Source organism: Cuculus canorus, chromosome 2 (assembly GCF_017976375.1).
Source record: "Cuculus canorus isolate bCucCan1 chromosome 2, bCucCan1.pri, whole genome shotgun sequence".
Lineage (NCBI taxonomy): Eukaryota > Metazoa > Chordata > Aves > Cuculiformes > Cuculidae > Cuculus > Cuculus canorus.
Window position 1 is genome coordinate 123,781,052 of NC_071402.1, and position 25,477 is coordinate 123,806,528.

The 25,477-nt window shown below is 37.1% G+C and overlaps 1 protein-coding gene across 3 annotated transcripts in view; it reads left to right on the forward strand.

Annotated features, from left to right (window-relative positions):
• The window catches only part of ANKRD28 (ankyrin repeat domain 28), a 123,600-nt gene that overhangs the window by 37,683 nt on the left and 60,440 nt on the right, over nt 1–25,477 (forward strand). Inside the window, exons 1-2 of one of the 3 annotated variants that reach the window (XM_009560782.2) lie at nt 5,713–7,258; nt 8,335–8,418. In XM_009560782.2, coding sequence (XP_009559077.2) covers nt 7,133–7,258; nt 8,335–8,418 — 210 coding nt within the window. In that variant the 5' untranslated portion in view covers nt 5,713–7,132. Of the gene's footprint in view, nt 1–5,712; nt 7,259–8,334; nt 8,419–25,477 lie in introns of those variants that run through there. The other 2 variants (XM_009560783.2, XM_054060412.1) reach the window with 2 other exon arrangements.

Below are 25,477 nucleotides of genomic sequence, written 5' to 3' on the forward strand. Positions count from 1 at the left end.
CGGCTTTAAAACCAACCCATCTCCTGTCCAAAAACCACACCACACTCTCTGAAGTAGTTTGTCTGCATCTATTAGTCTGTCTTCATGGTTGTGGACTTCTCATAACTATCCATGATAAAATATGTGGGTAGATGCATCTTTTTGTAATCTCTTCTCTGAAACAGGAGTTGTTTTGACTTCTAGTTAATTTTTATAAGGCTGACAATTCCACTGTCAGACTTGCAGGTTTCTAAAAATAACAACCATATTTGCTGTAATAGCTGCCTTCTGTTTCTGTTGAAAGACAGGGAGGTGACTGCTGTTAGATGCAGCTGGTGAATAAATAGGAGCCACCAGCCAGAGCACGTTCACTTTTTCCAAAGTACCTTGAGAATCTGAAGCCAGACAGGCAGGAGGATTTCTATTATGTACTGTCTATTAATGTAAGAATAGATGGTTGATTTTGATTACAATCTTGTACACTACAAGAGCACAAAAAGAGAAATCCTGCCAGTGAAGTTAAATCTGGCCTTAATAAAAAGGGATGTGTCATGGGTGACATCTTAGCTAGAAAATCATGAGAAAATATGCTGTTCCTTCTTATTTCCACTTTCTTCAAAGAGAAGTTGGACTCTTGTATTTGGTTCTCTGCGTTTTTTAGGAATGTCAGTTCTTTAGAGAGCTTGCTAGACTACATTTTGGATATTGGACGTACCTTTTTTTAAGAAAAGGTATTGCTTTATCTTGTACTATGATGGTTATATAAGATACTTCAGCTGAGAGTTTCCTTACCATTGTATTTTTCAGATATATGAAACATGCAAGAAGTCTGAAATAGAAAATTGCTAAATAGACTTCTAACACTTTTAAGATATTTTATTGCACTTTGATCAGATTATAGTTCTGAAGTATTTATAGAGATTACAGCTAAAGTATACAAATTAAGTTTGCATCTTAATCGCAAACATAGAATCGCAGAATGGTTTGGGTTGGAAGGGACCTTAAAGATGATCCAGTTCCAACTCCCCTGCTGTGGGCAGGGACACCTTCCACCCTTCCACTAGATCAGGTTGCTCAAAGTCTCATCCAACCTGGCCTTGAACACCTCCACGAATGGAGCATCCATGACTTCTCTGGGCAACCTGTGCCAGTGTCACCACTCTCACACTAAAAAAATTCTTCCTGGTACCTAATCTTAATCTGCCCAAGCATTATTAATTTTTCTTTTGCTGCTCCAGTAGAGAAAAATTAGAATAAATGCTGGATTGCTTTTCTTCTTTGACATGTTTCGTTACAGTTTTTGCCACGATGGTTATTTGGTTACTAGATTTTATTAATTGCAAAGTTCTTTGTAGTCATGTATTTTCTTTTGATTTAAGAAAGTGCTATTGACTAATTGAGGTTATACAGTTGCATGAGAAAAGGAAGTGACAACTGTCTATGGTATGCCAGAGGAGCAAGAAAAGCTATTGTACATTTCCTTGGAAACAGAAATCCAGAATCTGGAGGCTAAAAGTGGTCTCCTTTGTCCACATCCCAGCTATGCGTGTACTCTGGGATAAATGGAGCAACATTGAGAAGAAAGGTAGTAATTTCTTTTTGCCTTAGACTGTTTCTTTGCTGACTCCACCTCATTCCCTCAGGAGTGGGGAGGAAACAGCAGAGGAGTTCAGATACATGACTCACAGGGCTTCTAGAAGTATTGTAGCTTATTCTTGGTGGTGCTGAACACTCATCTCTGTCTGTATGTGGGCAACACTTTAGGAAATATTCTAGGTAAATTATGTAAAAAATCTGCTTATTCTGAGACATGGCCATGCGCTTACAGCTGCAGATATTGCAAGTAATATTTTGTCTTCTGAAGAAATCTATAGTTTAGGCCTTTGTCTTGCAGAAGTGGTACAGATTGTTTAAAAAAAAATTCATAAGCCTTACTTGACTTTAAATTCTTTTGTTTTTATTGGAACCTAACAGAGCAAATTCTTTGTTTGCCCAGATACTTAATGATACACAATATAAAATGAAACTGGTTGGATTAATCTCAGCGCAGAAAAGACTTTGTAGTTGCTTATTAGCAAGAGAAATATTTGTTTTAGTAGGTTTGATATTGAATGTGCTTCAGTAAGGTTTTCGGTGTCATCAGCAGGGCTGCTACAATCCTCTGCTCATCAGTTCCTAGAGACAAGGGTAGATCTATAGAAATAGTTACTATTTTTAGCTGCTTCAGCATTCACATTTTTTTCTGCCTGGTATAGGCGCAACTACTGTCGTCCATGTTATAACCTACAGTCTGCATTCTTGCAGTATATTTTCTTTACATGTATACATGAAAGCCTCTTGGACCTTGATTTACTTCAAGGCAAGTGTTTGAGAACAGCTGGAGTTTTTTATTTGCAAAAAGCTATCGTGTCAACAAAAAGCTTTTTTTGCAAAAATGCACATCCTCCCTATTGTCCAATCAAAATGCCATTTTATTCTTTCTCCATTGAACTCCTTAGGATTGATGATCAGAGGACTAGGAAACCTTCCATATGAAGTAAGGCTGAGAGAACTGGGTTTGTTCAGCTCTGACTAGAGGATGCTTAGGGGAAGCCTTATTACCATGTACCAGTACACAAAAGGCATCTACAAAGAGGATGGAGACTCCCTTTTTGTGAGGAGTCACATGGAAAAGACAAGGGGTGATGTTGCTTCTGTGGAGATTCCAGTTGGGTTGCAGAAGATTTTTCACCATGAGAACAGTTAAACACTGGAATAATCTCCCCAGAAAAGTGGTAGATTCCTCTACACTGCACACTTTTAAGCCTCAGGGTTCTGGGCTATCTCATTTAATCTATATGTTATCTGTAAGGTTGGACCAGGTGATCCTTGAGGTCCCTTTCAACCTGGCATTCTGTGATTTTGTGAATTTTAGAGTTAAATATTGAGATCTCACTCTGCTAATAATTTGATATTGTGGTGGCTATCAGATAGATCACCTCAGTAGGTGTTGTGTTAGGCCATTTTTGACTCTTCTTTCCTATTTGCTGCTCTGACCCTTATTTTTAAGGTAAATCTAAAAGGGTTTTGTTTGAGGGATGAAATATTCTTTCTGCATACCCTTGCATAGGCCCGTTATGATTCGTAAATTAGTTTGGGGAGAGAAAGCTTAAGTTAATCCTCTTGAATTTATTCTGCCTTCATTCTTTGCTACTATTTTCCCTTCTTCACTGAAAGTTATTAGTGCAGATAATCTGCTCAAAAACTGAAACCTTAGTTTGGTTTCTTTAAGTAAAATTGTGCACTTTAGCTTTTGGCTTTCAGAATAGCTGTTAGGTAGCATTAGAAACTTGCATTTCACAAACATAGAGGATACCTTGTATGATTTTTGAAGTTGAAAGACAAAGTGATAATTAGAGATGGTGTTTCCATTGAGTTGAAGACATTACTTTAAATTGCAGGGGTTAGGAGGAGGGGAAGATTGTTCTTTTAAGTAATTTCCAAGTGCTAGTTCATTGCAAGCAAAAGTTAAATGTTTCTAGAACTGGGTTGCCCTTTAGTTATGGAAATAATTGCACACACATACTGCTGGTGTGAGTGGGATTTTTTTTGTCTGCTTACTTACATGGTTTAGATTGCTATCAGGATCAATATAATATTGACTCAGCTGTGTTGGTTCTCTTTCTAATGCAAACTGTGACATATTGGCTTTTAACTCTTTGACCATAGTAGTGTCACCCTTCAAAAATGGGTAATGTTATGCAAAGTATATTAACTTGCTCTTTGAAATAGTTTATATTAATATTATTACAAGTAAGACATCTAGAATAATTATCATAATAGATTAAAATATTCTTAACATCTCTGAATTTTCACAGTTAATTGAGTGTCAAGTCCTATACTTTATTCTGGTAATATTGAATTTATAGGTGACTTTTAAAAGTGTATTTTTGAGCATTAATTACAAAGGCCAAAACCTGACCACTTTCAGATAATCTGAACTAAATTGGGCATTATCTCTAGCAACATGTCCTGTTGGTAGTTCCAAAGAAAACATATGGAGCCCGTGGCATTAACTTAATACATCAACTTATTGGCTCTCAAAGTGTTCAGTTACCCTAAATGTACAGGTTTAGCTGGAATACAGTTATCCAACAAATGTGTGTAGTGTGAAAACCAAGTATGTGTTTGTCGGTGACCTTTGCTTGTAAACTTAAAATCTGATTTTTTAAAATATTTGTTTTCCAAAATGAATGTTTAGTTGTGCAAGTGAACTATAGTGTCTGTTCCTTAGAGCACAAATAAAAGCAAAATATTTTCTAGATTGGGATCGCTGTGTTCCTTAGCAGACAGTAGGATGGTGCAGTAGGTAGGCTCTTGTGTTTTTACTTAAGCTGTTTTTTGCTGCGGCCAAGAGCAACGTGAGTTTTCACACCATGTGAGTTTGTGTTGTTTTCTTTTTAATAAATGGTTGAAATGCTAGAACAAAGCAGTGTAGGGTATGCGCTTTCATAATTAAGATCATAAATAAGAAATTCCAAAACAACTGGTCTTTATATAGTGAACAGTATATACTTACAAAGGTGTTTGTTAGTCACGTGCTGTAAATGAGAACATTTGGGAAATCTGAATCGTAGCTGAAATTTCATGGTGAATCAGAAACCGTTGCTGCATTCTGCCAAGCCAGCAGCCCTCGGCTCTGGGAGCCTGAGGCTGAAGTGTTCCAGTGACCTTGAAAGACCTTCACCTGCATGAAATGTCAGCAGGCGTGTATTAAGCAATTTATTATGTTGCAGTGAAGCTACCATAGACCTTATTTCAAAAGAGTGAGGATGTGAGCATTTCCTACCCGTGGCCCCTAAAGGTGGGAGTTCATGTGTCTTATAATATCCAAACCATTTAATATACCACTTCTACCTGTCTTTCTCTCTGCTTGGATTCATATATGAAACCGGAGTGCAGATGCTTTATTGTTGGCCACTGACAAATTCTGATCTGATCAGCCACTGGGAGATACTAGTCGTGCCTTCATACTGCACAGCAGCAACAGAAACCCTCCCTCTGTTCCTGTTACACTGAAGCTTATCCAGCAACTTTCACAGAAGCCATTTACATAATACACCCACAAACCAGCACTGTTTAGGCATATTCAAGCTGAAGTATTTCTTCAGCGAGTTGCAGAGCTTTATATTATCTTTTTTAATTATGTTATATTATTATATCAGTATTATTATACTAATAATATTATATTTAAGCTATATCTTTTTCAAGCTGAGGGTATGTTTGTACTGGTTGCAAAGTACCCACGGGTTTGGTCATTAATAGCTGGATTTTTAATAGTCCATGGATTACTTTAAGAGATTTTGTTTTCATTTAATGTTCAGAGCATTAGTGTGGGGGGTTTCTCGCATTCAGCAAGTTAAGTGAGGACTGTTTTGCTGCTCTGACCAGTGCCATATGAAAGCAGTTAAAATGCTGGAATTGTTTATTGCCTAAATTGTTGTTAGTCAGCAGAGCCAGTACACCATATTTCTTTGCGGGTTTTAGTGGAAAATATGAAACAGTGGCTCTTTCTTCAGTTATAGGATTTTTATGTTTTCAGCTGCATTAGTCAGAGAACTGGCACCGACGTAACTGCAAAGACTGCCCCCCTAAAAAAAGAAAAAGGCACCGCTTTTTTTTTTGTGTGTGTTGGAGGAAGTTGCATGGGGAGTGGTGGCTGGGTTCTCTGGTAAGTGTGACATGTGAGCATTACCAGGCATTTCATCCTGCCCGGCTGTAGTCGCTGCTGGTCAGGCTGCTGCTGCTCCTCGGTTGGGAATGCTGCTGCGGTGGTGGCTTACTCTCTGCTCCTGCGGGCTTTCAGTCACCAGCTCGGACAACTAGGCTTTTTTTTTTTAAGCACTGCAAGGATATCTGCTGATTGTCCAATTTAATTTGTCAAGGAAAAAATCCCTGATAAGCAGAAGCTGTAACTGAAGAGGAGAATCAGGTTGGCACAGTGACAGATGTTCGGATAAAGAAGTTGGCTCGGAGGAGATGTACGGAGTCTGATTTTTTTCTTCCTTTATTTTTTTTTCACTTTGCCCTCAATCTGAATGAAGACTATCATGGGAACTGCATTCACATGGTGATCAAAAGAAACACTTGAGTGATGAACTGCTTCTGCAGAAGTCGTCTAAGGCGGTAATTTGAGCTTTTGTATGCGGTAGCTAGCTTGTTTGGCTGAAGCGTTCTTCCTCAACAGTATTTCAGCCTAGCGCAGTCCCTGATGGAGAAGCCACAGCTACTGCCCAGTAAAGGAAAAAGGAACGCTCCGCATTGCTTGTGTCCCTGACAGGATAACACTGTCTGCGTTGCTGTCGTTTGGGGAGGCTGGATTCAACCGGCAATATTATTCAAGGAGTTCATTGTCCCCGTGGTCTGACTCATCGCATGTAAATGTACTGCAGCCGTGCTGTATGTTGCAGATATTTTTTTTGCACAGGAAAGAATTATTTTCCTCTAAGCGGGTTGTGAAAAACTGCTGGAAACGAGATGCCTTTTTCTGGCTGGGCTGTTTTTGACATTGAGAAAGGAAGCTGTAGAATGACAGGATGATCTGAAGGCGCGTTTATTTTCAGTCACCAGAAAGCCTGCGACGGTTCATTTAAAACTGACCTTGTAGGGAGTGGGTATAGCTGCGGCTGTCTCTCTCAGGGCAATTGTTCCTTGTTCCGTCCTCAATAGGACAGTGTTGTGTCTTCTGCAACAATGATTTCACTGTGGGGATAGAAGGACACCGTGGAAGTTGTGACATTAACCAAGACAAATTTGCTTGTGAAAGGACAGCTGTGTGTGACAGTGAGTGCTCTTTGGATGGAATTGGATTTTGGGATATTTTTGTCCGCTGTTCCACAGTTTGATTGTTGTGGTTTCGATGCCTGGGGAAATTTTTCAGCATTGTCTTGAACATCTCAGTGTGTTTAAATATGAAAAATGAAGTGTAAGAGGGAATTTAAATGTCCTTCTTTAAATGCTAATGCACCAGCAGGAGCACTCACAAGTTTGTGAGGAGGTGTGAAACAGGTGAAAGTATTTCCTCTATGGTCCACCTTGCAATACCTGTGGTCTGGTTCCAAATATACTGTTGCTGGCGTTTTTTTGTTTGCTTTTGCTTCCTCAAACGGATCGAATGAGTCGAGTCTGTATTGTTGTTTTGGAGGAGGTGGAAGATGATTCTCCCACATTTATTTCCCAATTACCTCAGGAAAATGTATCTTTACGTCCATCACCCTCTGGAAACGTGCTGGTAAGGCAGGTCGGTTGTTGGCATATTTCTTGCTTATAATACTGTTGCAAATACCAGTGGTCATTTCCCTAATGTTAAGATGAATCTGCATGATGTCAAAACAAGACAAGATGGTAAAAAGTGCCTGTACTAAAGAGGGAAGAAGCTGAAAGTTAGGTGTAGAATTAATATTTGCAAGGGTTCATTCTGTTTCATGTAACTTAATTTATGGTGCAGTCATAACAGGTCTCAACTCTTCTATAATAGCAGATTTTTAGAGGGCTTGGTAAACTGTATTGGAAATAAATGGTTTTGCCCTGCTCCACTCCTCATTCTTCTATGGTTCATTTATGCAGTACCACTTTAGAAACTGATGTAATCATTTTATTGCAATAATATGTTGTGTTTATTTTAAGAAGTAATAGAATATATAATATACATAAAGCAATAAGAATTCTAAGATAGAATAAAGAATAGAATAAGTCATGATCTTAATGTAACTGTTAGATTCAAGTTAACAGTTTCTGGATATTGTCTACACTGGACACTGTGCTTTTATTGCTTTAAATTATTTTGTCAAGTGGCTGACTGAAATCTTGCTAGCGGACCTCAACAGCTTTTCCTACTTCCTAAGAAGTCCCACTATATTTAGTAATAGATGTGTGTGTGAATTTGTTTCCATACTTATCTGATGTACTTTACTTACCCCACTCTATCTAAACAAGTGAAAAACTTCTAGTAACTTTTTGGTAATGTAAACGGATTTTTTTTTGTTTATATTGCATAGAATTTGCAGCATGTTAACAGCCCTAATTTTATTATGAGGAGTTCTCATTTTAGCTCTTGTAAATTAGTTTTCTGGGCTCTTGGGTGTTGGGGTTTTTTCCCGATATTTCATTACCTTACGATATGTTTGTGTGCCTGAGTTTTTTTGAAACTTTTAATTCCTTCAGTTCTAGATACTGTTGCTGGTTTTTTTATTTCACTGCCTAACATGTCTTATTTTGTCATCATCTTGTTTGTGTTATTTATCAAAACCGCATATGTGTATCACTAAAAACTAAACTGGAGTTATATTCTAAGATGTGTTTTTTTGTTCATTTCAGCCACCGTTGGTTCAAGCTATATTTAATGGAGATCCTGATGAAGTTCGAGCACTGATATTTAAGAAAGAGGATGTCAATTTTCAGGTAAAACCAAATGTCATTAGCTTTGAATACATTTTAATTTTGTTTAGTTATGACTTTCTGCTGTACTAATCGCCTCAAAATTTGCTAATTTATGAGCTGTAAATTTTATTGCTTTTATGTAATAGCTTATACATACACTTAATACTGGGAAGGAGGAGTGTGGCTTTGTAGATTTGTGTTGATAGTAAAGACCTAATTCTCTATTCCTTTCAGATGTTATTTATGCAGTGACCGGGTAGCTGAAAAGTTTGTTTGTACAGTTGCATCAGACTTTTTTTAGAACGTTAGACTGGTTAAATGTGATGCAATGTAGACTTTAATTCTTTTAAAATTAAATGAAGCATATAGTATATATTAGACAATTATAAGAAAATAGTCTGAGATTTCAGTAGATAAATTTAATAGTGGATTTTAAAAAGAGAAGCCTAATGATTATATTAATAAGTAAAAATGAGCAATTGTCCTATTTGCAGTGCTGTGAACCCAGACAGTGCAGACTAAAAAACTCTATTGAAATGGAATTTTGTTTGTTACATTGGGTGAAATTCAAGATTTGAAGAGCATGCAGCTTACTGTATTTGTTTTCTATTAAAATTCTAGTATGCATGTTTGACAGTAGGCGAGATCTATCATAAACTCTTTACACTGATTAAAAATTGTTTTGATTATTAAAGCAGACTGACAAACCGTTTAGGACAGTGTGGAAACACATGTAGCAGTGTCTTCTCCAACAGCATTAGAACAGGAGTGATGCTGAAAAGCAAAGACTTAATATCTAGATGCTGCATAGTGGCTGGTGTAAGAACATGATATTTGTTTACATTTTCTTCTTGAAAGAAGTAGACTAGAAGCAAATATTTACTTTGCTGCGTGTATTTTGACATTTAAAAGCATTCTGCAGAATTTACATCTGGTCAATGCCAACTGAAGTGTAAAGAAGCGTTTTTATTGTCTTGAAGGCCTTGAGTAGGACCCCATGTAAATAAATTTGCTGTCAAATCTAAAGTTTTGGTTGGTAAGGTTGGATTTTTTCCTCTTTTTTTCAGTGGCTTTGCTTGCTCTTAACCAAGATTGTATGTTGGACTACATGATATGAAAAGTCAATCTTCTGTTTAGTTGTGAGAGCATTAGCTGTGCATTTTTGTAGTCTCTTCATATATACTCTCTGTCACACTGCCGTTTTTATTTTTAGAAGCCAATTAGTCTGTATTCTTTCATTTAGATTCCTCCATGTGTAAGTCAGGTTTAGCATTCATAGCTATAGTGCCTTTAAACGAAGTTAGGTTAGTACCTTTCTTCTTTTTTGATTATCTGTGTTTTAGAAGACGCTGCTAGATTTCAGTATGTACATGGTAGTGGTTTGATTTTGGTTTTCATTCTATCAAGTTTTGCCAGACAGTTACATGTAAGTATGAAGTCAGCAGATGTTCTTAAATAGGAGAGCATGTAACTGATGTCTTTGAAGAGAGTTACTTTAGACTGCCAGGTATTTACAGTGATGAAAAGTATTGTAGGTAGAATATTCAAAATGTGGTGGGTTTTTCTAATATTTTACATCTTAATTTTTTTTTATTCCTTTCTGTGGGTGCATCTGCCTTTAACAGAACATGTGTGTCTCTTAGGTTGGTACTACCCAAAGTGTATTTAGAATCCATACAGAACAAATATGTTGTTTTTTCACAGCCACGTTCTTCAGCACCACCACGTTTATCACCCTTAACTGTTCCTTCCTATCATAGCAGTCCAAGTCCTACTGCAGTGTTTAATATTATGTACATATATATCCCTTAAAGCACTGTTTGTTGGGACTAAAACGAGCATATAAATTCTCCCAAATTTTAGTAGAAATGAAGTAAAACTGCCTCATGGATTTTTCTTTATGTCTGTCTGTGTGTGTGTTTTGTTCTTTTCCTTGGATTTTTTGTTTGCTGTATGTACTTGGCTGGAGACAATAGATCTCTAAGTAGTCTAGATCCAAGGTTGTCCCCTTAGTTGTGTGTTATAAATTGGTGTGGCAAGAAGGAGGGGAAAAGTGAAGAAAATGAAGTGGTTATGGATATTTCCTAATAAAGAGATGGATTGTGATAAACTGTTTTGACTGTTGTGGATTGTGTTAGACCAGTGTACATGCTGGATTTTTTTTCCACTTCACTATCCAAGTGCTTCAGTACAGTTGTTTGAATTCCAGAGTCATTCCCTCCAATGCCTCTGCAGTCTTTTCCCTCTCTCAAGAGCAACTAATTATTTTGCAGTTTGTATTCTAATAGTTGAGATTCCTTCCTTCCTTCCTCTCGTCCCTTGAGCATGGGTTGGACCCTGTAACTGGAGACCTGGTGAGGTTCTGCAAATTCATTTTGCTCAGAAGTGAACTGCAGAGAGAGCTGTTGCAGGTCTTTGTTGTGACAGGGACGTTCATCTAGGAAAGCAGTTAGTGTCTTTATGAAATGTAGGTGGATTTTTTTCCCTTCTAGTATCATCTAGCTTCTCATATACCTTTTCACTTTCAAGACGTGTTATCTTTAGCATTAATCATAATTGGCTTAATATTCTTTTTTAAAGTGAAGTGAGTTGAGTCTGTTTGGCTTCCAAATGCTAGGCTGTGATAACTGTTTGATATTATGGTAATATCTAAGTGTTGCAGCCGTGTTGGGCTGTGTTAGAGCATTATTCCTAAAACAGATGAGGTCTTCTACCATACAGTGTTATATTTAGAAAGATTCTACGATGAGTGTCCTTTCATAACATGAGTTGCTCTGTGTGGTTGTAGGATGATGTACCGATAGCAAACAGGCTTTTTCAGGAAGAAGATTGTTCTCTTCATGCCACACCAGCCTTCGTGAGTCACGCGCTCTCTCTAGATTTAGAAAGTATTTATTGTATTCCTCTCTGCACTTGTAATCTTTTGTGAAGAAAGAGCAAATTGAGTGTGTCCTTAGCTGCTTGAACCATGATTCAAAACCATGAAATGTGGTTCTGTGTGAGTTTGAAGCATGCAGATTTTTTACAGACAAAACTGATTTATAGGAGCTTTGATCAAATGTGTTGTTTGAGGGTGAACTCTCTTGAGACTCCAGTTAATGGAAAAAATGGAGAGGAAGGGGTTACTTCTCCTTCCTCTTCCCCAAGAAAGCTTGAGAAACTGTAGCTGCTAGTTCCATGAATCAAGCTTAAATCACACACCTGACATATGTCAAGCCTGATACAATTTCTGCTGTAGGCATGGTTCTCGCTCTTCTGTGTGTGTATGTATGCATATATATGTTAAAATAAAAATTTATTATTTCTTGGTATCGTCCTGAACTTCTGAGACTCAGCAGTAAGGAAAATCTTGTCCGATAATTGACCCACTTAATATCTCTTCATTAGTTAATGGGAATCCTCAACATTTCCTGCTCTTGCTGATTTGATTAATATGTCTGGTTTGGATTTTACATGCTTTTCAGCAGTTAGTTTAGCTAACTAAATGATTTCAGCATTGCCTTTTATAAATAAGGATTTGTTTGGGGATTTTTTAAGATTTGGAGGCCTATTACTGTTGCAAACTGTGCCATTTCTGTTTGTAACCAAAACTTTTATGGTGTATGTTCAGTCTAAAAGATCCTAAAAATGGAATATCTCATTTTGGCTGTCTGTTAAGAATATAATTTTGTGAAGAAAATACCAGCTCACTGTCAAAAATGATTCAAAGGTTGCAGTTCTGACTATTGAAATGATTGTTCAAAATTAGAACAATTTTTCCTCCTCCTAGACCTATTAGGGTAATATTTCTTCCCATGAAAAGTGATACTTCAGGTAACCCAATATGCAGTTTTTATAACTTGATTGCACTTGATCTTAGCTGAGGGGATAAACATTTGATCCTGTCTGGAACTGGTGTCAAGAGTGCCTCTTGCTCTTCTCACACTAAAGCTAAACAAGCACTGGTTTCTTTTTTTCACTGATTTCTGTAGTCACAGAATCACAGATTTCTCCCAATGTTCAAAAGTGCTCACTGCTTCTATTTAGAATAGTGATATTGACCTATGACTTAAACGTGAAACACCTCTATCTTACTGCTCACTGTGCTTTGTGAGGTTAAAATAGTAAAACTTATTTTTATATCTGTTTTCTGTGTGAGTCGGTGGGGTTTGTATCCAACATAAAATGTAAGATGGGAAAGTGAATGTCAAAGTATGATTTTTATTCTGGACTGTGGGCAGTTCAGCACAGCTCTTACTTTAATGCCTCTTTTCTATAGTAAGTACCAAAAAAAAAAAAAATGTAAAAGCTCTCTCGCACTACTCCTTTGGGAAGAAAGGAAACCAAACCAAATGAAAACCATAGAACCAAAAGATTATTTGCCGTCCCTACCCCTGACCTACATTAGACAGCAATGAGGTGTTGCCCATAAATCACAAGTTTTGTTCCTGAGAGTGGCAAGGAGACTGAAACAGTAGCACGACAGCACTAGGTACAAACAGGAAGGCTAACTGAATGTATCAGACTTTATTATTATGAGCAGTAGGGTTGCTGCGTGGATGACTCTTGCAGTAGAGATGTGGGCTCCCTTCCCACTCCTGCCAAATGTGGGTTTGCATAACTTCTTGTTTGTGTTATTTGCGTACTAGGAAAATGTTGCTGGATGTTGTTCTAGGGTAAGATACGACATTTATTTGATTTCCTGACGATTTTTAATTTATCTTGCTTTGCAAGTCATTGCATATACTGAAAGAGAAGGAAAATTGGTTTGCCAGTCTAGTGACAAGTCTAGGACTTCTTATACAGCATTGGGTCTGAGAATTAGATTATCAAGGGGCTCAAATATCCTAGTTATTTAGCAGTTGATAATGAAAACTGAAGTGCAGTTTAAATAACGAGAAAGTTTTTTTGTGGTGCTGGTATTGGTCAGCAAAGCCTTAAAAGAGATTTAATAGTAAAAATAGGTAATGACTATGCCATCTCTTTCATCTCTCTACTTAATCCTGTGTGTTGAGCTGAGTTAACTCTTTCTTTTTTCTTGAGGACTTGCAAGTGCAGTGTGAAACAGGGAAATCTGAATTACTTGGCTGAAATATGGAACATTCTACAAGACTTAGTAGAGTTCAATGTTCTGATAACGCTAATAAGTTCTGTACCAATTTCATAAATTAGAAGGATTTTTTAATATGTCATCATATGGAAAACTAATTGCTCTCTAATTCAGCAATTGCATTGAAATATCTCAAAGTGAAGAAACTTACAGAAGTAAATATCATGGCCTTGCTTAAAAACAAATAAACAAAAAGCCACAATGTGTAATGAGGTAAAAATAGTGTGTAGGAATTTTTTTACCTCTATGTTCGTCATGTTTCTGTAGCCAATTGGGAGTGACTAATGTGCTTCTTTTGTTTTTGACAAAATGTGTGCATGCCTGCAAATACAAATGTAAATTCACTTTAGCTTGATATACCTATGCCTCCCAGAAACCTCTTTGTGCATTAATTGCTTTGCTTTAAAGTGTTTGACTTAGGTCTTTTTTTATCAGTACCTTTTCCAACAAGTAACACTAGTGTAAGAGTTTACTGGTTGGGACAGTGGAAGAAGTCACTCAGAGTAGGTTGACACATAGTGATTTTCCAAGTAGAAGTAGTTTTATCTGCAATACCATGTTTTGTGGGGGGCGTTCAGGGAGGCTGTTTTCCTGTCCTGGGAAATGGTTTTGAAAACAGTGGGTAAAACTGTGGCGGATTTACACAGAAAAAAATAGCAGATAAAAGCAATGGGAAGCCAAGCATTTCCAAATGATACTCCTTTGCACAGGATAACCGTGACCCTTGATCAGAAAAAAAGGGTTGCGATGTTTTGTAATAGTCTGTGATTTGTTCCACATGGAGCTAGCTTGCAGGGAAATTGTTTTCCAGGCCAATTTATCTATAACACCTCTTGTTACTCGATAAAGCTTCTGGCAATCAGAGCAAAGCTACTGTGCAGATTTTGTATCTGAACTGGAGAAAATAAATATTATTTAAAAGCCAGCATAAGGTAGAAAAGGTTAAGCAGGAATTGTGCACAGTTTTTAACTCTTCAGGCAGTTTCTGAAGAGGTGAGAGATTATGGGTTTCCTAACTCATCTGTGTATCTCAGGCGTGCATCGGACCCAGTGTTGACAACTGTTTTGTCAGTTTCCTGCAGGCAGTGTAGTCTATTTGCATGATGAACTTTATTTGTTGGCAGCTAGAGCTGCCAACAAAAACTTGCACTAATGCATTTGGTGCTGTGGAGCAGCATCTTCTTGTATTCCCTGGCAGGACAAACTGTGCAGGCAACACTTTTAACTTCTGGCTTGCTGATTTGAATATGAAGGAGGAATTAAAAAAAATCCAGAAAATAGTAGAGTATTCTGAAAAGCACAATTGATTTATTATTTGTTCCTATCTTAATAGTTCACGGTATGAACTTTTCCTTTCTTAGTTGTGGTCATTGCTAGAGAGTTTGTCTGGTATGTTTTTCTTTTTAAAAGTATCATTTATTGTTTTTTTAACTGGATCTTCTGCTAATTTCCAATTGCAGGGGAGCATTTCATAAAGAAACACCATAATTATTCTGACTTGAACTATCTAGACTGACAGTGTGAATGTGTAAGTTGTAATAATATCTTGGAGGGGTGCACAATTTAGACCTATTAAAAACAATCTTAAATTTAAGACTTTCTCTCAAAAAATGTAATGTCATGAATGTCTTACCGCAGCAAAGAAGTATTAAGTGAAAAATGATGACTTTTGATGTATTAAAAAAGTACATAGAAATGTTTGCACTTTTTCCCCTATTGAGAACACTTTTATTCTTTGAGAGATTTAGAATGAGGACATATTTTACTCTCCCATCTTTTATAATGCACTGGTTATAGCTAGTGCAATTTTTAAGACATATGGCTTCAGGTTTTATCTATCAGATGTAGAGGAAAAATGGTTTAAAAACTGCTTGCTAATTTTCCAAGTGATTAATCTGTTTAAAATTCTATTTGACTTTGCAGTTGTTTTTGTTGCCATCAGGCCAGTTTCTGCTTGATTGAACATCGTTTGTAATCTGTTTTTATTCCCAACTTAGAGTGTAGCAGATTTGGGAGATAAAATTATACATATTTGTGAGTTTGAAAATCTTTATGATGAGAACATAGGATGAGTTATGACTTTGAGCTTGGTACTAGTAATTTTAATTCAGTTTCATCCGTCAGGTTATTAAGCACAGTGAATTGCTATGAGTTGTCCTGCAAATAAGAACTGTATATTGAAAAGACATATATGTACATGTGTGTGCCCACATATATAAGTATGCAAGTTATATGTTAATTATAAGTGTGCATGCGTGTATATTTTTTAAAAAAAATTCGTATCTAATGCTAATGACAGTAAGCATATAATGAGTAGACACTGAGAACAGTCCCTTGAAACCTCTGTAGGAGGTTTGAGAGGAAATAAAAAAGTTCCTGTATAAACAAATACTAGTGATGAGAATCCTGCCAGGTAAAAAGTACTGCTAAAAAAACAGGGCTTCGCTCAATGCAGCAGCTCTTGCCTGGCAGCCTCTGCCTGGAACCCCGCTTCAGATGCTGGAGCAGAGAATCTGAGAAATCATGCGTTGGGCAAATAGAGGCTGGTGAGACCTTGCAGAGAGCAGGTGGAGTCAGGGTGGGCATAAAGCGTAACACAAGTTGAGTGTGCCTTCAAATGCTTGCATTGCTAACTGTTCACTAAAGAATTTGTTACCTTCTAATGATAATTGAGAGAGCTTTTGTAATTAGATGGAGACATTTTAAATAATTAATGGCTTTATTTAATTTGATATGGTATCATTTTGCATGAGGTATATGTAAGTATTTTTTTCGTACATACAGAAGAGAAGAAAATATATATAATCTCAAGAGACGATTGGTAGCAAATATCTTCTCCATCCAGTTTGCCCTTGGATTTATAGTAAAGTAGAGCTGTAGAATGAGAGGAAAGCATTTCTGTCTCCTTAGGCTTTTGCTTGGATTTCTGTCCGGTGTGCATGTCGCAGTACTGGATTGCTTTTCTCCTTCTAGGTAGCCTCAGTACTAATCTTTCTTAATGTTTCCACCACAAACGGGAATCCCCATATCCTGTGTGACCAGGCTGATCAAATGATGAGTCACAAGACTCTCCTGCTTTGTAATGTATTCATTTAATGGAAATTTCTTCACATCTGAAAAACAGCAGTAAAATTCTGTGCAAATTCTGGGAGAGCATGTTGTCCTGTGCAGAGAGGAGCAGGTTCTGCCTGCTCAGAATTTACAGCCATGCATTGGGTTTAATGTGGTGCTGAATTAGCTCATATGCGAGAAGATCTAGGAGTCATTTTTTTAGGATACTGTGACTAGCTCATGTAAGGTTTTTTATTAACAGAATACAAAGTTAGCTTATAAAACTTCTTACTGAACATGCTTGAGTTCAGTGAGGTTTTTTCAGGCGAGTTGATATAGTTCAGCATTACCATATGGGGATGTCCTGGGGTTATTTTGGTAAAGAATTAAGTCAGTTCTTAAAAACATGAATATTCATGTTATGTATTTGAAGGAATAAAAAGAAATTTTGCTACAGGGGAACTTTGCTACAGCTTTTCTTATAGGAAAACTTCCACTTATAAAGGATTTGATACGAGACATTGTGCTCCATGGAGCTGAAGTGTAATTGATTCCAGAAACTGAGAACTTTAGAGACCTAATTCTTCCAAGTGTTGTGGAAACTTGCAGCAAGCTGTGTACTGTAAAGAGTATCTACCAGTTACTCAAAGAAGGATTAAATTCATAATATGGCAGTTTATTAAAGTAACGGTAAATAAGTTATGGATTTTCTGTTCATTAGTGTAGAATGTTTTTCAAGCATGTCATCTGTAATGAGTAATCAGATAATATTTCCTTTTTAGTGGTTTAGAAAGTGAATCATGTTTTTCAGCCTCTATATAAAGTGTAACCAAATGGTGTTGAGTTCCTCTTCTAGTGTAGAAACAGATCCTGAGTGTTTTCAGTACGAATCTTTATAATTAGGCATTTTCTTCTGAATCAAAATTCTTAATGAGAGTATCTCGACAGCTTGAAGAAGAATAATTCCGCGCTTCCTGTCGATAACACTGTATTTAACTTGTACAAATGAGATTTTCAGATATATTGAATTATCATTCTTATTCCAGTGATACAAACCTTCAGCGGAGTGACAGGATAATCTGACTGATGCCAGCAAATTGCTGCTTGGTACAGTGGAGTCTGTGGACAGTAACTCTTAAAGTTACCATTACAAAGTGTGGGACTCTCTGGAAAGAAGAATGTGCTTGGGTGGCATGGCGCTGCCTGGGATACAGATAATGGAAAATATTCCTTAGAGACTTAGTATGAATTAATATTAGTGTGATGTGCCACATAGCCTAATATATCCTCCTTCTCATCAGGTCTAGTAAGCTCGCCTAGCACTATGCTTAAATGGTTATACTGTTTGCTAAACTGGGCAAACAAGCTTGGGTGGCCGCATAGCAGTGTTTTTACCGTATTGGCTGTACAGGGAATTTGTCTTACAGTAATTGGGAGTTTGACAGACAGGTTTTGTTTTAGTCATTGTTATTTCTTTAACATTGAAAAATTAGCATTGATGTAGAGAGCCATGAATAATTAGATAACATTTAAATGTGTTTAAGGAATTTTGTGTTTGAGTCTCCATTTTAGTGATGATGATCTTGTAGATCATGTCTGATTTGCCATATTACTTTTAGTGACAACTACTTGAGATTATTGCCTTCAAAGCGTAATTGAAGTTCTGTGTTTCCTGCTGCTTTTACAAAACAAGCTAGAGGCAAGGTCTTGAATAGTTACAGCTTACTGGGGTTACTCCTGGTAGTTGCTGTGCCTGTCACGCAAAGGATTGGAATTTGAGAACAGCATATCCCCACTGAAAGAGCAGAGAAAAGAAAAAAATCTCAGTAGACTTAATGTGCATTAACTTCCAACACTGAACAGTTCCAACAGTCCTTAAAGAATGAATTGCTTGGTAATACAAGATAGGATTTGAGTATACTGATTACTTGCAGTAACTTCCTGGGTGAAAACTTTTTATGCGTACAGAACATATATTTGAACAAGACAGTCTTCTCCACTATGCCACCGGTTAAAGCTAACTTACATATGTGCTGTGGGATATCGTAGAAAAGGAACCAATGATCATCCAGTTCCAGCCTCCTGCCATGCACAGAGACACCCTCCAGTGGATCAGGTTGCTCCAAGTCTCTTCCAGCCTGGCCCTGTACGCCTCCAGGGATTGGGGCATCCACTGCCTCTCTGGGCAATCCGTTCCAGTGCCTGACCACCCTCGTAGTATAAAATTTCTTCCTAATATCTAAGGCACTATCATTTCCTTTGTACAGTTTGGCCCTTGTACACAGACTCTATGCAAGGTAGATACTCCTTTAAGTTCTTCAAGTCTCCTTTAATAAAGGATGGATGGATGGATGGATGGATGGATGGATGGATGGATGGATGGATGGATATCAAAAGCTGGGAAGAGAAAGTGTTTCTCATTTGTTTGCTATGTACCGTAGGAAGGGGCGTCTGTTGGTAGGTGGCTGTAGGGCCTGGAAAGGCTCACGGTGGTGTCTGAGGATGAATGAACTGAAGTTCTTTTTGCAATGAGGGATCTCCAAGTTGCTGCTGAAGATTTATGTCCTAAAAGTTTAGGCACAATGTCTGTCTGGAATATGAAGTTTGAGGGGAATTTTCTCAGGCCTACGATATCAGCCTGTACCTTTCAGTGTTCAAAAAACAGTGGAATTCTGTTCTCTTTTCAGTCTTTACTGAGGTTGTACTGTATTATCATCCTTCCTGAGTACTACTTTCATTTCCATTTTTATTTGCATTAAATAAGTTGTATATGTATGCATATGTATAATTATGGTAACATAAATAAATTATTAAGCTGGCTTACTGCCTCAAAGGAGTGCAAATGTCTTGCTTTAGTTGCTGCTAGCTCTTTCTATAACACCATCTCCTAAGCTTATCCCATGTCTGCTTAGCCTAAGGAATAGTGCAGATAAAATACTTTGATCCTAAAGTTGCCAGCACCTCTAGAGGAGTTTTAATCCTCACTATCAGAAGGTTTCTTTTTTTATTAACGTAGGTGCTTTTTGTTTTCTGTTGCAGACACTTATTGTTGGGTACGAGATTGTTTTGACTTCTGTTTTCATTCTTCAGAATACATCTGTCATATTTTTTGTTGCCTAACAATTTGTATTTTAGCATATATTGTTTTGTATAATATTTTACGTCAGGTGTTCAGAATAGTGCAAGGATATCTTAAAAGAAGGATTTTTCCTGATTGCAGCTAGTTGACTTGACTTTACAAAATAACTTATTAAGCACAATCAAATGTTACATCTTGCTCCAAGAGGAGGAGGTAGTAACGCTAAATGCACAACCTGAAAATCGCATCTTTTCCTGTCACCAAGACAATGCAGTTAGTGAGATGAAAACCTGATTTACATCAGATGCTTGTAGGGTTGTCATTCTAGCTCTGGCCTTTGTGATGAAAAAGGCAGAAACCCCAGCTTTTCTGAACAAAAGTGTCATTGGTCCGAATGTAATGCAGTGGATTTCAGCTGCGATGGAGATGTGCATACCTTGCCTAGTGTGGTGTGATCTTTCACTGGAGCGTAAACAGAGCCTGTATTGTACTGTTTTCTCTCTTGGCATATTTTCTTATTTGTGTGCTCAAATATTACAGATAGATGACACAGTAAGATGAGGCAGTCACTGTCCCTTGCTCAGCCCACTCTCCAAGTGCTGGCTGAGTTATGTAATCTGCTGCGTAACACTGCTCTCATTATGGAAAGGGCATTGTTTTCACAAACTGCTATATTTTTTTCAAAAATAATTTTAGTTATTTACCATTTTTCTTATCAGTGAAATGGGTAAAAGATGAGGGGTGTTTTCTCCCATATGCATTGGGTAAATGTTTACAAATCATATTTTTGGCATTTGGGGAGGGTGAAGGCAAGGGAAGGTATTTTTCAATGAGATGCTATTGTATCTGTTTTTTAAATATAGCATAGTTTTGAGTGCTATAGAGGTTTGTGGGTGGTAATGATGGGGCTTTTTATCATTGTTTCCCCCCACCGGTGTTCTATTTTATTAATGAAGATTCTTTGCCCTGAAAATTGCTGTTTTAATTCCTGAGTTAAAGGAAAATACACCCAAAGTATTTCAGCTGTATTGTGAAATCAAGTTGCTCTTATCCAAGGGTAGAGAGTAGCTCTTTATTCATCCCCTGTATTGCACAACTACTCACAAATGGGACCAAATTCTTGATATTGTAACTTCCAGTAAAAGACAGCCGCTCACAAAACCTGCTCAGTTATTCAAGTCCTTATCCAATACCCGAATGGATGCTTGAGCTCACTGACAGGAAATCCTAGCCTTTGTAATTCAGGCAAAAGAAGTTATGTAGACATTTTTTATAGAATAGAGGCCTGGGCTCAGCTTTTCTTACAAGCTGTGCTTGTTCTATACATGGATTTGAAAACCTGGCCAGGGAGGATTGTAGCAACGACAGCGACATCACAAACCTGCATGGAACATAAAGGCTAGGGGGAATGAGAAGATGTATGTCTCTAGAAAGCACCCTGACTTAATGCTTTCCAAAAAACTTCCAAATTGAAGAGATATCATTTCAAGGTGAATTACTTGGAAGTGGGAAAATACACAGCTGTTTGCTTGGTTCAAAATAGGTCTCTTGAAATACTTGACTACAAGTCAAAAAGCCATCTCGCTGCGTACCTCTTTAATTGTGAGAAATAAGGATGCAATGTCTACCATACCTCAAGCCCTTCTGCCCTCATATATGTGTTGTTATTGATAATTTTTGATCTATAGGAGTAACAGAACTCCTAACAAAAGTAGGAAATTGAACTTCATTCTCTCTTAGTATTGGCTGACAAAAATGGTGGTCTTCAGAAATGAAAAAAAAAAAAGTGTTCTGCAATATTTTGTCTGTTTGTTTAGTAAAACAGCATATTTTTTAAGATTTAGTACTTCAAAAAGGCCACCTTAAAAACAAGGGCAAGCCCATGAATCAAATCTCACTATTTAAATATCTTAACCACATAAAAATAAATAGTATTTTTTGAGTGTAAATCTTCAAATGAGAAATTTTATTCTCTGTGATGGAGAGTTTTAGCTGACTGTGGAGTCCAGGAGTCACGATTGCAGGTGGAGCTGAAACTCAAATGTTCCTCGCACTATATTTGACTTGATTCTTTTTCTTTTTGTGTGTCTTTCTTTTATAAGAAAATATAATTTATAAAACTTATCTTGTGTATGAATTATGTGTAAAGGTTTGTTGAGGATAGAGGAGTTTTTATCAGTTTCACTTTTGTTATTTAAGTAGAATCAGGTAATCATTAGCTGAATGGCAATTAAATTATTTTCCATGGATTTTAGTACTGTTCTGTGAACTTGAACTTAAATCCCAGAGGCACCAGATTAAATGAGGGTGCTTTTGGGCTTGCAAAATATGTCCAGACAGTAAAGGCATGCAAGGAGAATTCTTTCTTGCCTCTTCCTTGGGGGGAATTCCAGTTTATCTTTGTGTCCCTGTAATGTGGAATGGTATGCCACAGGCAGCATCATTCTGATCCCCCTAGGTAAATTTAAAACTCAAATGTTTGACCTGCTATTTTTCTGTAAGACTTAACACAAACTCCAGGTTTCATGTTAGGGAAGAAATATGACTGTGTGGGGATGCTCCAACAGAGAGGAGAAGATGGGACAGTAGATTACAGTTAGTCACCATTGCTATAGACTCTAAAACTCCAGTTTAGGATGTGTCTGTGATACTCCCCCCACACCCCCCAAACCTTTCACTATGGCTCATTGGTGGATGCTTTATTGGCCCATGGAAGGAGATTCCCTGACCAGAGTTCATTGTGTTGTTCTTGTTCATTCATTTTTCATAGTGGAAATGTAGATATAGCTCAAACGTTTTTATAGCCAAATTTCTTAGTCTTTTTTCACTGCTGTTAGGGATGAATTGTTCACTTCTGCATTTTTTTAATGCAGCTTGGGTAGCATGAGTTCCTCCTCCTTTTGCCCATTCACCCAGCCACAAGTAAAACTTTTGTCCTGTATCTGAAATGTGCTGTACACAAAACCTGAATAGGTCTATGGTTTGTCCATGTGCAGTGGCTGAGCATTTGATTTGGAAAGTCAAATTTTGGAGAAGAGAGTTAGTGCCTCCTTTGCAGTTTTGTAGCTAATAGTCTTTTCTTCTAACATCCTAAAAGTACTGTGCTTGCTGGTTACTTTCTGTGTCAGTATAGATCCACTGAAGAGTACCTTGTGGATTTTTTTCCTTATGGCAATTCGAAAAACTGTGAGCTTGTGCTCTCTAGGAACGTGTATGCTTAGAGTGACATTTAAATGTTTATATAAACTCTTGGTCTTTCCTAAAGTGGTGCTCTTGTGCTTAGATTGCTTTGTGGCTCTTTTCAGACTTAATCTTTATTTTCTACTGCATGCCTGCCACTGCCATTTAATTTTTTTAAGCTCTCCAGGAGCTACAGTGACACTCACAAGTAAATGATTTAGTGTTGTAATCCACAGTGTGATGTTTTGGTGTTATTATCTAGAATCAAGTCAAAGAGCATACACTATTAACTTGATACTGAAGATCTTAACTAGAAATAACATTGGGGTTTGGCGCATTATGGCTGGTGACCTTCATTGCTAAGGACACTTGTTTTTCCTATGAGATGAGGTCTCTGGAGTCATTGGTTACTACTGCTGTAATGAGCAAGAGGGCAAAGATTCCTCTTCGTTTTTTTTGTTATCACTTAGAAATTTAGGTTTGTTCTAATAGATGGCCTGAAGAGGACATGTCCTGAAATGTAATGTGTAGTGTTAAAGTCTTATTAGTGAAATAAGCTTTCAAAAAAAGGTTTTCTTTCCAATGCAGTACAAGTATTTGATTCAAAAGCTAGCATGAACATTAGTTCAAGAAATCGGTGGCATCAACATGACAATCTAGTCATTTCAATTATGATGTCCCTATCATCTGCCTTCAGAGGACACTTTGTGGTTAGCTATATATTTATTATTTTTGTGATTTTATGATTTTTGTGATTAATTGCATGCTTGCCTCTTGTGCTTAAGCATGCACAAGACCGTTGCATAATTTGCTAACTATATAGGAGCTGCATCTTAAATTTGAAATATGGTAAGAAAACAGAGCTGTGCTTCTCATGTTAGCTGAAATTAGCAATTTGTTAAGTTTTTGACAATGTGAAGTTCCGAGAATTGAGTAAAATTATTGTGAAAAAACATCCAAAGAAATAGCAGATTAGTTACAGTTGAGGTAGGGATACAAAATTAATTTGTCACAGATTTACAAGTTTTGAAAACCTAATGCTTTAATATAACTACTTTTCAAGCTCTACTTAAGCTTTGTGTTTTTAAGATACCAGTTTGTAATTGGACATACTTTCAATCTATGTGGCTTCAATTATAGAATTTAGGTATACCCAAATCTTTGTAAAGTTTAAAGTTGGAACTTAAAAGTCAAATATTTAAATGTGTTCTTTTTTTGGCGGAAAAATTATTTAGAGCGGACAGTTATTCTGCCTTGCAAAGTGGTAACTCTAAGACTGTAGCAAAATGTGGAAATAAAATTCAGTCTTCTAGTGACTCGTACGTGTAGCACTTCTTGCTGGGAGAAACCTCTGTAGTATTGGATACCATTGAAGAATTGGAAATATTTTGTAATCCTGTCCTTACACATTATCTGTGAACCTGGGAGTTACAAATCATGCTGACTGAATAGTCCTATCTCTAACCTAACTGAAAAATACACTGAGCAAAGTGTTATATTTAAAAATAGTTTCACTTACAAGGAGTGCATATTAAAGCTATTACAGGGTATGTTGGAACTGAAACTCTTTTAAAAGATTTATCACTGTTTATTTAGGGTTGATTTCTGCCAGGGACAGATGGTATTGAAGCAGACAGCTGACAAGTGATACAGCAGAAAACACCTATTAGGTGATATTTTGTGCGATCACAAAATAATGAGAATATTTTTAAGTGTTATTGCAAGATTTGGTTTTGAAGAACAGATAGGCTAAAGAGAAGCTTTTATGAAGGGGAAGTTGCATTCATGCTTTTCAAAAAAAAAAAAAAAACCCAAACAACTTTAATTCAAAGGTTTCGGATCAGTAGATGTTGAACTATTTGAAGGGCAAATTGAAGTTATATCATAATGCACTCTTGGGGAAGTGATAGTCGGGTTACAGCATTCTTACTGGATACATGTAGGATAAGAGATCTGCCTTTAAGGCATCTAGCACCTTAAAATGCTCTGTAGTTATTCTAAATCAATTGCTGAGGTAGAACCCAAACCAGGAATAAACTGTTAGATCTCAAAGGATACTCACTACTTTAAAAAGGGGTAGATTTGAATGCTGTATGTTTAAAGCCATAGATTTGTCCGTTGTAGAAGTTTTGATCCCTGAAATAACTAGTGAAACAATTAAAGCCTACGTTTTAGATAAAATGAGACAAAGGTGGCATTATTCTAGGTTATGGGAGTTATGAAGCACCTCATAGCACCACTACCCCTGTCGCTTTATTCCAGATTTGATCAGAGAGGGTCATGAGGCCTTCTCTCGTGCATTTTTCATGTCATAAACATTATAGTAGCTCCTGTGTAGATGAGATGTTTGGGAAACTTGAGAAATGGAAGTACTGCAAATGGAAGGATTATGTTTTTCATGTAAAGCAGCCCAAAGATGCCTATAAAGATGGTGTTGGGGATTTTGTGACACAGAACTGTCGTTCTCAAAACTGATTCCTTAAAGACCAGGCCCTTTTACTGCTATTTACTTTGTTGGCAGCACTGACAAATATCTGGAATTAAATTTTGAGGTTTCTTATTAGGAATATAAATTTCTTTGTTGTTTCCATGGGAATACCAATGTTCTCTTTCAACTATGTAAAACCTGCCTAATTTGATGAGTGTGATGTGCCTCCTTACTAACTTTACAGCTGATTTAC